At 36.6% G+C, this 13,808-nt stretch overlaps 2 protein-coding genes across 3 annotated transcripts; one reads left to right on the top strand and one right to left on the bottom strand.

The window, feature by feature from the left end:
* The first annotated feature begins 3,245 nt into the window (after positions 1 to 3,245).
* On the top strand, positions 3,246 to 9,199 carry styx (serine/threonine/tyrosine interacting protein). The gene is made up of 11 exons (XM_032561232.1): positions 3,246 to 3,456; positions 3,768 to 3,800; positions 5,687 to 5,740; positions 5,842 to 5,939; positions 6,021 to 6,081; positions 6,185 to 6,221; positions 6,297 to 6,336; positions 7,583 to 7,633; positions 7,760 to 7,832; positions 8,316 to 8,409; positions 8,625 to 9,199. The coding sequence occupies exons 1-11, from the start codon at positions 3,397 to 3,399 to the stop codon at positions 8,696 to 8,698; spliced, it is 675 nt and encodes a 224-aa protein (XP_032417123.1). The 5' UTR covers positions 3,246 to 3,396; the 3' UTR covers positions 8,699 to 9,199.
* A 464-nt stretch (positions 9,200 to 9,663) lies between these two features.
* gnpnat1 (glucosamine-phosphate N-acetyltransferase 1) lies at positions 9,664 to 13,568 on the bottom strand. Of its 2 annotated transcripts, none has more exons than XM_032561234.1 (6): positions 13,438 to 13,568; positions 12,532 to 12,699; positions 12,340 to 12,402; positions 11,674 to 11,801; positions 11,362 to 11,423; positions 9,664 to 10,667 (listed from the first exon to the last, which is right to left on the bottom strand). In XM_032561234.1, exons 2-6 carry the CDS (start codon positions 12,683 to 12,685, stop codon positions 10,520 to 10,522), a joined length of 555 nt encoding a protein of 184 aa, XP_032417125.1. In that variant the 5' UTR covers positions 12,686 to 12,699; positions 13,438 to 13,568; the 3' UTR covers positions 9,664 to 10,519. The 2 variants fall into 2 exon arrangements, with proteins under 2 accessions (XP_032417125.1, XP_032417126.1); XM_032561235.1 differs by having other exon boundaries at positions 13,465 to 13,548.
* Between the last annotated feature and the right edge of the window lie 240 nt (positions 13,569 to 13,808).

Raw genomic sequence — 13,808 nt, 5'->3', positions numbered from 1 at the left:
TTCTGAAAATGCAGTTTTAAATGAATAGAAGATTTATTTCCAGGCAGCATGCCGATGTAGTTACCAACATTGCATTGTTTTTATAAAGGAACTAAGACTCCACACATACTGCAGTCCCCTTTCTTCTTGCTTTCAGTATAAATGTCTTGGTGAAAAAAGGGACAGGGGAAATGGCACAAATTAATGTGGATTTTTTTTAAAAACTTCTTAAAATGGCTTTTTTTAAACATGGCAATTCTAGTAGAGCAATTTCAGCCAATTCATTATGACCAAACTTGCTCTTCAATCTTATCCTTTGTCCATTTTGCTCTTGTGATGAATGTCCGCCACCTGTTTATCTAAAATGCAACAACAGAAGACTGCTGGTTTGATTGTTCCCCTCAGAGAAACATTGAGGCATAGAAAAGACCATTGGATCCAAGGGTGGATAAATACAATTTTAGTTTACACACTGACAGGTGCAATCTATATATTTCCTCTAAAACGGCACCTACATTCTTCAAGGGCTAGTGATGTTTGCATAATTGTATTTTTGTTCATTTTTCATCTTGTAGGGCTGATCATAAGAAGCAGCTAACTCTGGGAGATTTGCACTGTACATGGGAACCAGAAAGCAGAAGCTGAAGCTGGAAAGAAAAAAAAACAGGTGAGGAATGTGTTTCAAACTGAAATGTGTGTAATTGATATTCTTCAAAGACTAATTTGGGACGAGTGTGTGCCAGCGGAATAGAAGCAGCAGGAAATATCTCTGCTCCGTATCTGATAAGGAAGCAATTTTTACTGTGTCCTTGCATGCTGACCAGCTGTGCTGCAAAGCAATGGTCCATTACATGAACTCACGAACAAACTTACTCATGAGCCAAAGACAAATAAACACACACTTTCAATCCTGTGTCAGATACAAAGATTTCATCTTCTTCTGATATGTGAACAAAGGGAGATCTTCTCCCAATGGTAAACAAAACACTGAAGAATAAGATAGCAACAGACGCCACGACTCAGAGACAACAACACAAGCATGTACAAATATTCACACAACTTTACAAATGTTGTTTTCCTTTCCCACTTATTAATATATAATGCAGGGAAAAACTTAAACTGAAAACTTATGCAAACATTTGACAAAAGAGATTTGAAGGAAAGATTTGATCACACTCCTTTTATGAGTGCCACTAAGTATAGACTATTTTGAAATTAAGATTTTTGTGCTTGCTTCAAAATATGGATAAGAAGCCAAAAACCACTCCTCATATACGTCCACGTGACTTCTTCTCAGACAGGCTTATGACATTTAGCATTTTTAACAAACAAAACTTTTGAACACAGAAATATTGCTCCACAAATATTTGGATGCAGAAGATAGTCACAGGTAGAAAATAACTAAAAACTCAAAGAAGCTTTTGCTTCACACAAATTATTTTCACTTTCCAAGATTTACTGCAGGTGCAGTTCACATATTAGGAAACTCAAACATTGAGAATATTTACACACCTGTGAAACACTTGTGAAGGAATAGTCAGGCACCTAACCCCTGTAATTAAACATTCTAACACGGGTATTTGAGATTGCACACCTGTGGAATGTCTTCCTACATTAAACATTTTTCTTGGATTTATTTTTTATGCAATGCCTATTTTTTTCACTTGGCATATTTGAAGGTTTGCTCAGTGTTGCTTTTACACCAAGCAGATCTGTGTGAACTTTGAAGCTTGAGTGTTTTTGCCTTACACAGACAAGGTTGTCGGTCTGTCTGTCTGTGTCCTACAAAGAAATGTTAATAGCTACTTGAAAGCTGCTGACACAGAAGTTAAAGACAAAGAAATGAAAGACGCAAGACAAACAAAATACCGGAGGTTAGTATTTGAAAGAATGTATTCTTTAAAGATAAACGTGGAGTCTGTTGCTGGCAGAAGGACCGTCTGTGTCGCAAACAACCAGGGTCAACTCAGCATGATCCAAGAGGTCCAGACAAGCAATACATGTGAAATATAATTCCCATGATGATTAAAATTGTACAAAAACTCAGGATTCCCTTGCTGCTGTCATACAAGGAGAAAAAAAAACAGTACTCAAGATGATCCTTATAACCTCTAGAACAATCCACATTGGAGAATAACATTTATTTATGGCCATAATATACATGTGCCATGCACCTACAAACTGCCAAGCAAGTGGTAGAGGAGTTATGTTTTGTGCTTGTTATTTAGACCATTGGTCCTCAGAAACTCCTCTATGTGAAAAAGCCACATAACACAAATACCTACATAGCACATTAACACAAAGTCTTCATATTAATGAACAGTGGAGGAAAGGACATTTTTTAGAGTTTTTAATCGAGACAAATGTTAAATATACCAAACTCTTAATGCGAAAGTATAGAATCAAGTGTGAAGAATCTGTCTTGTGACAACAAACTGGGACAGTAAGGAAATAACAGATGATGATAATGTTATTTATATCCTCTGTTAACATTTCAACTTTTAGTAAAGAATTTTTTCTAAACGTTAAAAAAGTAAACTTTTCACCAATGAAAGGCTCTTTCTGGATAGGGTTCTTTCTAGATCTTCCAAAACACCCCACATTCTGATGAGAGTTATTTTTGATGAGGTTATACATGGGATGCTGTTTATGAAGTTACACAGATAAAAATTAATTGCAATATTTTTGTTTCTTTAGCCTGTAATAGAGAAAAACAATGGGTGTTCATTTTTCAAAGTCCTATCTTCACCATGTTAATAACATTCATTGAGAAATGTCAATGTGTATTTAACCCAAAGGTTAAATAGTTAGTTAGCACACTAACTAGTTAATTTGGAACTAAATATTTAGTTTGTAAACAAAATATTTTGTTCAGACCTAAACAGTTAGTTGGAAACTAAATGTTTTATTTGCAATTTAAATATTTAATTTGTAAACTAAATATTTAGTCTGTCAATTAAATGTTGAATTGGGAACTATAACATTTAGAATTATAAAAATTATAATATGATGAAAATATTGCTTTGAAAAATGAACACCCATCTTTTTCTCTCTATGACAGGTTAAATAAACCAAATATATTACTGTTAATTTCTTCCTGTTTAACTTTACAAGTGGTACCCCATAATTATATGAAAAAATGGGTCAAAGCTCAACCAAGAGAAAAAATATCAAAACGTGATTTTCTTGCGTGCAATGGCCACTAGATGTCGCCATTTCTACCTGCCTTTATTCCATCCTTGCACTTCTTCTCCTCCTTCTTGCCGTCGGCTGAAGGGTCACGTGACACTGTTGTCAGGTAACAGCATGGCGGACTCGCACGTTGAGCCTCTTCACAAATTGTATCGCTTATCCAGCTAACCCCGCTGTGACAAGAAAATCATCTTTTCAGCCGGTGAAGCCCGAACACACGGCAGAATGGAGGAGGAAAACAAACTGCAGTTCCCGTCTCTACCCGCGACTAAGGAGGAGCTTCTGGTGAGAGACCACCAGCTTGCCTAGCGTACACTGCCTGTGAGCAGCTAACCTAAGCTAACAAACAGCCTTATTTTCAGCAGGAGAAAATATGCACTCATATGGGCTTTTTGTGGGACATTTTGCAGATATGACCGAGTGTTGTTGATGCACGAAAAACTGTTTGTGTTTAAAACCGTTAATGTTGATTAATTTCTTGACGTAATCAACACCGAGAAGCTAACAAGCATTAGCCACGAATGCACACATCAAAATAAACTTGGAGTAATTGTCCTCTCAGGCTCTAAACTTGCTTATACATCTTCCTGTTGCAGGACTGGGCTTATCCGATGAGAAGAGAAATGCAGGTATGTTACATTACTGCATGTGGGAAATTTACAAAAGGTTTTTACGCCTAAACAAACATTTTACTTTGCGTAGCTAGAAGCTACACATTTACATTATGTCAAAGTCACTTGTCTACTTCATTTACCTAAATATTGAGTGGGTAGATAGCAATATGTTCAATGTTCACCAATTAAGATTAGGCATAACCTTATAGTCATTTGCCTAATAGTTTGTTGGTTCCTACATTGCGGCTAAAAACATTCACTGTAATTCAAATTCAGTTTAAAAATACTTTATTTATCCCAAAGAGAAATTAAATGTTGGTGGAACTAATTTCATTAAAGTATCTTCAAAGAGTCTTTGTAGATGTGGATGCTGTGGGCAGGATGGATCTCCAGGAGCAGTCAGTCTTGCAACAAATCTAAGAGGCCTCTGACTAAAGAATATTGCTGTATGACGGTTTCCTGTCTGTCACAACATGCTCAGTATCCTGGCAGCAGAGATGATATTCCTCAGTGTCATGTCAACGGTGGATCTAGTAGTCCATGCTCCAGCCACCCTAAGGTTACCAAATTGGTAAATCAAGAGCTTTGTAACAAAAATTGGACCAGAGTGAAACATGTCTCACTGCATGTATGTTTGTTTCAAGCATAAGAATGCTTTCTGGGCCCTTTCTTTAACCCTTTTGGTTTCAACTACATCTGTCAGTGTAAAAACAAATCACCAGCATAGGAATTTACCTCAGAAATGTTGGTAGTACTTTTTTACTCACCCAGAACATTTGGATGGAGTTTTGTGGAGAGAGAGCCATAAATTGTTCCAGGCTTCCAGTTCATTATCTCGTAGTTTCTGTTAAGTTTAACTCTTAACAGATTACAGCTATCTGTTTAGTAAAAAGGAAATAATTTCTTCAAAGAAATATTTTAAGATGATAAATTATGTTCTGAGGCACAAATAAAAGCAAGAACAACCCTGGTGGGTCATTAACAGTTTTAATGTGCCACTGCTCTAGATAATATTTCTTTAGAACCTGTTTTTAAGCTTTAATTATTCAAATTAAAAGTTAATTATCATTAAACCTTTCCTCTAACTTGGAAGTAATTAAAATTTTGTCTCATTGTTGATGCCAGGCTATAATTGTGAGAACAGGAGCAATCACTTCAGTAGTGAGAGTTTTATATGTTGTCAAATTCCTGTAAAATTAGTTACAGATACTTAGACCTGTATGTAGTAAATTTACAGAAGTCTAATCGCTGGTATGGCTAATCGCGGTTAGCAATTGTAGTTTTATTTCTGTAATCACAGCTTTTTATTGCAACAGGAGCCCCTCCCTCAGTGGCTGTCCTGGACATTCATTAAAATGCCTGCAGATGGAGGAGTTATGAAGCATCCAATGTATTTACAGAAATGTTCATCTTTTTTTAATTAAAACCGTACAAGGTTAAATCAGAACATTCTGGGTCACATGGTTAAAATCCTCCTTGTTAGTGTATGCTGTGTGTTTCCCAGATAAGAAATGTACCCTGCTGTCTACATGATTGTACAGAAAATGAAGGCTACCTTCTTCTGTTGCACCTCTGTCCGGTTCTGGAGCTGTTGTGCCCATTGCAGATTACTCAGACTGGACAGGCCAACCTTTACCCCTCAGTGGTCATAATGTTATGCCTGATCAGCGTTTTGTCTGCAGAGCATCATTTAATTTATGTTACTTTTCATTTTAGTCACAGTCTGAAATTATTGGTGGGAAACAGTTTCCTTATAAATGTGATATTAAAAGATAGAAATCTTATCATACCATCTGTCAGACAAGCACAGCTCTACTGTACTTGGTGTGCAGCGTAGCAGCTAAACCATGAAATGTAGCTGTATTTGCTGATGGTGTGTCATTATGTATATTTCTGTTCAGGAGATTTTACCTGGACTGTTTTTAGGGCCCTACTCTGCTGCAATGAAAAGCAAGGTAATACTTTGAAGAATCATCCTCCTGAATAAACACATGCATTTCTAAAAGAAAATAAACACGGTTTTAATTGGACCTCTCAATGTTTTGTCTTCTTCTAGCTGCCAACTCTTGAGAGACACGGCATAACACACATCATTTGTGTCCGCCAAGACATTGAAGCCAATTTTATCAAACCCAATTTCTCTCATAGATTTAGGTAAGGTAACACACATATAAAATGCTCAGAACACTATATGCTTATTGTTTGAGTGAATCTAATTTCATATATTTCTTGTAGATATCTTGTTTTAGATATTGCTGACAATCCAGTAGAAAATATAATTCGTTTTTTTCCTATGGTAAGTCATGGATTAGGCGTGGCCCTGTAGAAAAAAACATTTTATTCACTCAAAGAGCATTGACATTATTTACAATAATTTGTCTTTTATTTCCTTTTTGCAGACTAAAGAGTTTATTGATAGCTGCTTGGCAACAGATGGTAAGTTTCCTTGCTGTTTGTCATGGTTTAAATATTTTTCTGTTCAATTAAGTGACCTGTGTTTTGCTCCTGTAGGAAAGGTGCTGGTTCATGGCAATGCAGGGATATCGAGAAGGTGAGGCATTTACTTTGTTGTATGTGTGCAATTTCAGGCCCAAAAAAACACAAGAGGCTCCTAAAGTGAAGGTGCATTAAGGTCTAGATAGCAAATCAATAACAGAATATGTATATAGCCACATGATCAATGTCATTACATAATACCTCTGTTACAGTATTCAATAATTTTACTGAACTCTGACCCAGAACCACACAGCATTCTGGGGATGTAGGCAGAGGAAAGGCTTTAGCTGCTCAACCTCTGACTGTCAGGATCTGTGTTTTTCTGTGTGTTTATTTTGAGTTTCCTGTGTATCTGTGTCTCCGTGTTGTCCTGTCTCCCTTTGATTAGTTCCCAGGTGTTTCTCGTTCCCTGATTACCTCTTGTGTATTTAGTGTCACCTGTGTCTCTGTGTCTTTGTCGGGTCCTTGTCGGTATTTGCCGCTCTTGGCGTTAGTTCGTTCCATGTGCCCAGTCTGTTTTCTCGTCCCTCGTTTACCGGTTGCTACCGGCGTCGAGCCCTGGCTTCAGCTCGGCCGTGCTGCCCGGCTTTGGGACCGTTTTTGGGCTGTGTTTATTTCCTGGATTATTATTAAACCACCATATCTTATCTCATCCTGAGCCTGCTGCGTTTTCCTCACCACCATACACCACCACCATGACACTGACGGCCAGCTGAGCAAGGTTGATGGCATCAACTAACTCACTTAGTCTTCGGTTACCTAGCAACTCACCCATTCTCTGGTTACCTAGCAACAACCTGTTGAGTAACTTTGGCAGTAGCAGTTTAATATTCGCCCTCATAATTGCTTAAAAATGAACAACGGTGTGCTCAAAATAGGAAAGATTATTCTACCAGTTTAGTATTTCAGATATTTAAAACAAACTAATCAATTATTATTTATATTGACTGATATGAAACGTTTATATTGTGATATGTTTTCAGCGATATCTTCCTGCCCCTGCTGCATCTCAAGAAAAGGAAATGGATTTAAAAATAAAAATTCACTAAAGAAACTCACTAATTCAAATTAGATTTTTTCAGGGTTTATCTCTGTTAATATTACTGAGTATGGTTTACAACATTAAAAAAATAATCTATGTATATTAGAATTTTGGGTATATTAAAAAAACAGATTCTTATTATGATATAAAAAATTTTAGCTACGTAATGTTTTACTTATTCACTGATCAGTAGTTTTCTATTCAGAAAATACAACTGAATCATCTGTCTGAGTAACATTATTATGTTTACTTCTTGTAGTGCTGCCTTAGTGATTGCCTACCTTATGGAAACATTTGGGATGAAGTACAGGTAATTTGTTTCCTCTCATTTTTAGTCAAAGCCAGTAAGCAAGAACTGCCACCTACGGCTCTTGCCACAAAGTTTTTATCGTTGCAGTTTATAAAGCTTTCAGATTAATTGTGATTGTAACCGCAGGGACGCATTCAGCTACGTACAGGAGAGGAGATTTTGCATCAACCCCAACGTAGGTTTTGTCCACCAACTGCAGGTAAGACTATTAAACCTGATTTACCCAGTTAGCAAGTACTGTATGTCAGCATACTTAAAAATCTTGATATGGTTATGATTTAATGTGCATCAGTCTTAGGATTCTATTAACATTTGTTTGTTTAACAGCAAGATGTGTGGTAATACAACACCCTTGCTGTGTTCTAGAGATTATGTAGATGTAAATACATTGGGTTTTTTAATGTGATTGTGGTTTGTTTGGTGCAGTTTTTTAATTTGTTGGAAAAAATGTACAGTTATTATTGCAATGGCAATTAAGAATATATTTATGTTGAATAACCAGAGACTGGATACTTTTTCCATAGTACATATTTGAGTTTATGAACCCATAAACTGATGATAAAATACAAATTAACAGTATTGGTATGAGACTCAGTGAATTGGAGTATAAGCCAAAGGATTGCTGTCACTTGAATTATTTGATTATTGTAGTTATGAGGAATTATTTTGGTTCTTTTTGCAGGAATATGAAGCAATCTATCTGGCCAAACTGACCATTAAAATGATGTCACCAATAGAGTTGGGCAGGTCGTTCTCTCTACAAGCTGGGATGCCAGGTTTGTTCAAGATGACCCATCTCTGGTTTGTAAAAATGGACCAGTGTTTTATAAAAATAATTGTTCAAATTATTGCTTAGAGCAGTGGTGACGAAGGTTTCTTCCAAGCTGGCTGCAAAGATATAGTTTCTTTTTGTGTCTTTTCATATAAAACAATCGTTATGTGAATGGTACGAAGTTTTATTTGTGACCAAATCACAACATTTATTTGACAGGAAGTCGCAAACGCAGCCTGGAGGAGGATGAAGATTTTGGAGCAATGCAGGTCACAGCAACACAGAACGGCTGAGCTTTACAGACTTTAAGCTGTGTGGCACTGTGCACTCTTTTCTTCATGTTTTTTTACATTTTTAATGGGATTAAAAATGTAAATATTTGAATTTTTCTAAGGGGAATGGGAAAGAGGGTGGGAGGACAGCTTACCCATGTCTGAGACATGGAGTACTTATGAACAAGGGTCAAAATTGATAACTGTTTTGTTATTTGAGCAGGATGCACTGATGGGAGATTTTTTTTTTTTTTTTTTCGCAGTTTTATAGTATTTAAGCATTTTGCATTTGCAGCGGGACAGTATTGCAATAATGCACTTTGAATACTTGAATTAGTGAAAATAATCTGATTGGGGATGTCTGCATAAGGGAGCGAAGAGAAGATGTCACCCAGCGGAGGACAAAAGGAGTAGCTATGCCTTTATTTCAGGAGTAATAAGGTGATGAACTAATAAGGCCTAACAGTCAAGAACAGAAAAATGCTAAACACTGCTTAATAAAAACAAGTCCTAAGTACTGTAGTAATGTCTTCATTATTTATTTTGGTTCTACATTTTGTTCAACGCTTGTTTTCCAGCAATTGGTGGACAGCAACATTTTTCAGTCAGCCTTTATGCTTAGTGTTCAGGTGCAAATCAAAGATTTAAAAAGTTTGTTCTCAGTTCAAAAAGTGTGTGTGTGTATATATTTTTTTCATGATTTTGCTTGCATCTAAAGATACCAAATTCAAATTGCCAGAAAAAAAGCTATTTTTAATGACTATGGTGCTTTTTTCCAGCATATGACTTGAAAGCTGAGTGGAAAGAAATGTGTGATGGACAGATGCAGAATGAGCCTCAAGAGGAATTAGGCTTTTAAAAATGAAGCAGAGATTTAAGCATTCTGTGTCCATAGTGCATACCACTGATGCAGTAATTCATGCAAAAGGAGCCCTGACTAACAACTTGATCCGTTGAGTTAATCTCATAGCAGAAAAATGTGAAACTCTTGATCATAGAATATTTTATTGGATTTACATTTGGAAATAAGTTATTTTAAATACGTGCCCCAGAATAAAAGCATAATTATAAAACAACTACAAAAGCTTAAATAAAAGTGAATTTACAAAAATCACTTGTCATTTCTTTTACAAAATGCTTAATGCTAAATCCAGTTAACCAACTAAAAAAACACCCTTATCAAATTATTACCACTACCTTTGAAAATGTTTTTTTTCTCCACTGGAAATAGTTTAACAGTCTTCTTGTATTCAAAACTTCATTATAGGTACCCAACAACAAAACCAATATGCTGAGAAAAAGAGCACTTCGTACCAATCAGACTAGAAAAGTGAAACCCAGATCTCATGAACGTCAACAGTTGCTATTAATTGGTGGGAGAAAACTATCATTTTAGGCCAAATTGGATAATGAGAATGTGTAGCTTAAAAGAAACATGGGGAAAAAGCTTTACTTTTTTTCCATATGATAAAAGCCAAATTTAATGTTTTTGTAGGATTGTCTTTACTTGTAGTGTAGCAGTAAAATCATGTTCTTTGTCCTTTTTGTACTCAATTACCCTTTTTCTCTGAGAAAGTAAGACAATACATACATTCTTTAAGACGGATGAAGGTAAAATAACAGCAAACACCCACCCTGGTGAGGTAGCAGCGGTTACCAAAGGGTGGATTATTGTCAAACTGAGCTTCAATAAACTGACGCTCAAGTTTTCAGAAATTAAGATACCTTGATCAAACCGAATCCCTGGGAGCTAGTGCTAAAGACCCCCATTGCAAGTGCTGATATCAGATGTAAAAATGGTCCAAGCCCCAAAAACTGAGGTGGTTAAAGCTGCAGCTCTCCTCAGTCGAAGAATCTGCACTGCATGTAAGTTTCATCCGAGGAGGCATATCCGAATTTTTGGTAGAAAGCCACGTTTTTGGGCGCACATTCCAGAGTGATTTTGTAGCAGTTAAGTTTTTTGCTGAGAAGAGTAAGCGTTGACATTAACCTGCAAGAAGAAAGAGACAAACTATTTTATGTACAGCATTTGTCAAAGGTCAAAATACCTCTTAAAATATACCAGGTCTTGTGATGTAATGAGACTGCAACTAATTAAAAAACAGTCTCCCTGTTTTATGATGCTGCCACCACCATGTTTCAACTCCGGGAATGGTACTTTTGGTTATGTTTCTGTCAAACATTTTCTAACTGTGGCACAAAGTTTAGTTTCATCAGACTATAAATACATCCTTCCACATGAGATATTCATGTGGATATATTCAATTTATTGATCCAGACAGGGTACAGGAGATTGCTCTTGTATGTTAAACATAACCAGTACTTGCTAGAAATTTTTGGGAAGCTCCCTAACAATTCTGTATCTGATCTTTTAAAGTTTTGGGAAAAACATTAAATTTTTAGAATGCCTTCTTCAGTTTATAATTAAATTGACATCACACTACATGAGGAAAAAACTTTAAAATGATTTATCCTGATCTCACTATTTCACATGATGAAAACATGGCATTTTACAAGGATTGTGCATACTTTTGAAAGCCAGTAAAGTTTTCATCAATTTTGTACTTTCTTACACATTTACTCTGACTAAATGCTACTGCAGCAGTAAAGCAAATATTTACCCTTTATCTCTTTCATAAGTATAAAAACTATATGGGCTGTCAGGTTTGCACAGGCCTACTCACAGTTTCCCGAGCTGCTTTCCTCTGCATATATCACTGACAACCACCTCCTCCACCCGGCCTCTCTACAAATAAAGTAAAGCAGCAGATCTTCATTTTGTTCATTTTCAGAATCTGTTGTTTTTACAAGGTGAAATTTATTTGTCTTGATTTTAGAAAAGCAATGTATATGTAACAAAAGAAAGAAAAAAAACTGAATATTAGGGTTCTAATCAGTGCATTAATGTGTAACTAATAAGTGGTGATAGGGAGAATCGAAAGAGATCATGGCTCTTTGCTCTGGACTACCCAAGCTTCCTGATCAGTGTGCTGTACCTTGGCACAGGAATGAATAAATTTGTGTTCAATGATCAGCGTGGCTGTGGCGATAATTTGTCCCAGGTTTTTATCCTCGACGACGACGACATAGTAGTTTCCTGTTGTCTTCATGTGCTTGAACTTACCTAGAACAAACAGAAAACAGAACACCTTTCTAAAAGACAAACCTTTTTTTATTAATGTTTTCCATCTAGTGTGTTTTCTACAATGTGTGCTATGATGTTTATATTGTGACTGCCCCAAGGCCTTTTCCACCCCTTCTCAGTGTGTATGGTCTATTGTGGTGTACCTTCTCAGGAGAACTGGAACTAGTTTGTGCACAGGAGGAAGTTTGATTTTTTTTCTCAGAAACATATCATTCTGTGTTATGTCTGAGTTTTGACTACAGTATAGTTTCGTCTAGCCTTACCTGGTTTTTCTCACTTGTTGCTGAAATATAGAATTCTGTGTGTAATGAGTCCATAAAGTATATGAATATATATGGTTGAATTAAATGACAAGTAACATTTTTTTAACCTAATTGCTCATGTGTGTGGCAATGTTGCAGATGTAGGTTTTAATGAATTTAAAAGTGGTAGCAAGATTTGCAGTCAAAGACTTTGAAAAAACTGATGGTAAAATTATTAAGAGATTAATTATTTTGCAGCATTAAGTGCCACTTACTAACAAACTGCTCTTCCGTGACATCGCCTGTCTTGGTAAGTTGAGCTAAAACTTCAAAGAATCCTGGAAAACAAAAGCAACAAAGGAAGTCGATTACATCTCCCTGTCAAATTGAAAATACGATTCGTGTCTAATGAAGTATTCAGATTTTTAGGTATATATAGAGATCTGAAATAAGTAATCCTGACTGACCTTTATTAAAATCTGCTGTGCACAGCGGCCTGAGCTCCAGGTCATCTCCTGGGTTGGTTGGTGAGATGGGGGGAGAGAAGGACACGGTGTTGCTGTTCCAGTCCAACTCCTGAAGCAAAGAGGGATCAAAAAGTGGAGACTCGTCCAGCAGCATTCCACAATCTCTGTCTAGAAGACACACAAGACATCAAATTAAAAATAGTGGTATTTTAAGACACAAAACCTTTATACAGTTTTCTTCAGTTTAATTGTAAAACACATACATGTCAACTTGTTCAGTCCAGAGAGTGAATATATTTGCTCGGTGACACAAAACTTTGACCTGACCACTATAGCTTCCTTCTGTGAAACATTTTCAGGCCCTGAAGATTACGAAACAAGTTGAACGAGATTACAGTCGCACCTACAACTAACACACATCCTTTGACAGTATGACGCTCCATTCATGATTCTAAGTTTCCAGGATGAGGCCAGGCACAGTCCACAATGTGCAATCTTAAGTGGTTCATCTCTTTTCCCGATTTAGCCCTACCTTAAGTTGAGTTTCCATGTTAATAATGTATAAAAATAATAATAATAATAATGTAGTTTTACACTTTATTGCTCTTAACCCATCTATGAGCCAGAATACACAGTACACAAGGATGTACTGTGTAAATCAATAACTGAAAGCGAGTCTACCAGTAGCGCATTGTAAAATAAATATCCTTGACAACACAACGCCTTCATTGACATAAATATTAAAAAAGTAAAATTTGTTAGCTTTCAATGACTTTTGTCCTACACGAGGCCACTTTAACTCAAGCAAACAGACCTAACCGAGCCGTTTCCAGGAACTTCTACTTCCCAGTGTACAAAATACAACTACAACTAAATGTTTATAACCGAGCAGAACTGTTAGCTTACCAGTGAAAACCCCAGTGAGATACTGTCCAGCTGAATTCCCACACGGATATAATGAACAGGGATCCGCGTTAGTTCTGAATGAGGCTGGGCTTCATACTTACGCAGAGCACCGTGGGTGTTGTGGCTGCCGCTTCCGCCCAACAGCGTATGACGTGGCATAGATGTTGAGGTGATGAGAATTGCGGCTCTTCGTTTGGGATCCGCATCATTTGGCTCAAACGAAGGCTCGCTCACAGTCAGTTCTCCTTTCATCGTGGGTCAACATCTAGCCATGCTTTGTCACGAATACATAGATTCGCAAAATTAGGACTTCTAAATGATCTGTGCACTGTGGCATCTCAATAAAATTACTATGGAGTGAAGGAATTGTT

The sequence above is a fragment of the Xiphophorus hellerii genome, chromosome 4, assembly GCF_003331165.1.
Source record: "Xiphophorus hellerii strain 12219 chromosome 4, Xiphophorus_hellerii-4.1, whole genome shotgun sequence".
In the NCBI taxonomy this organism is placed as follows: domain Eukaryota; kingdom Metazoa; phylum Chordata; class Actinopteri; order Cyprinodontiformes; family Poeciliidae; genus Xiphophorus; species Xiphophorus hellerii.
Note: the sequence above shows the minus strand (reverse complement) of the source record. Positions and strands in the feature narration are given on the sequence as shown.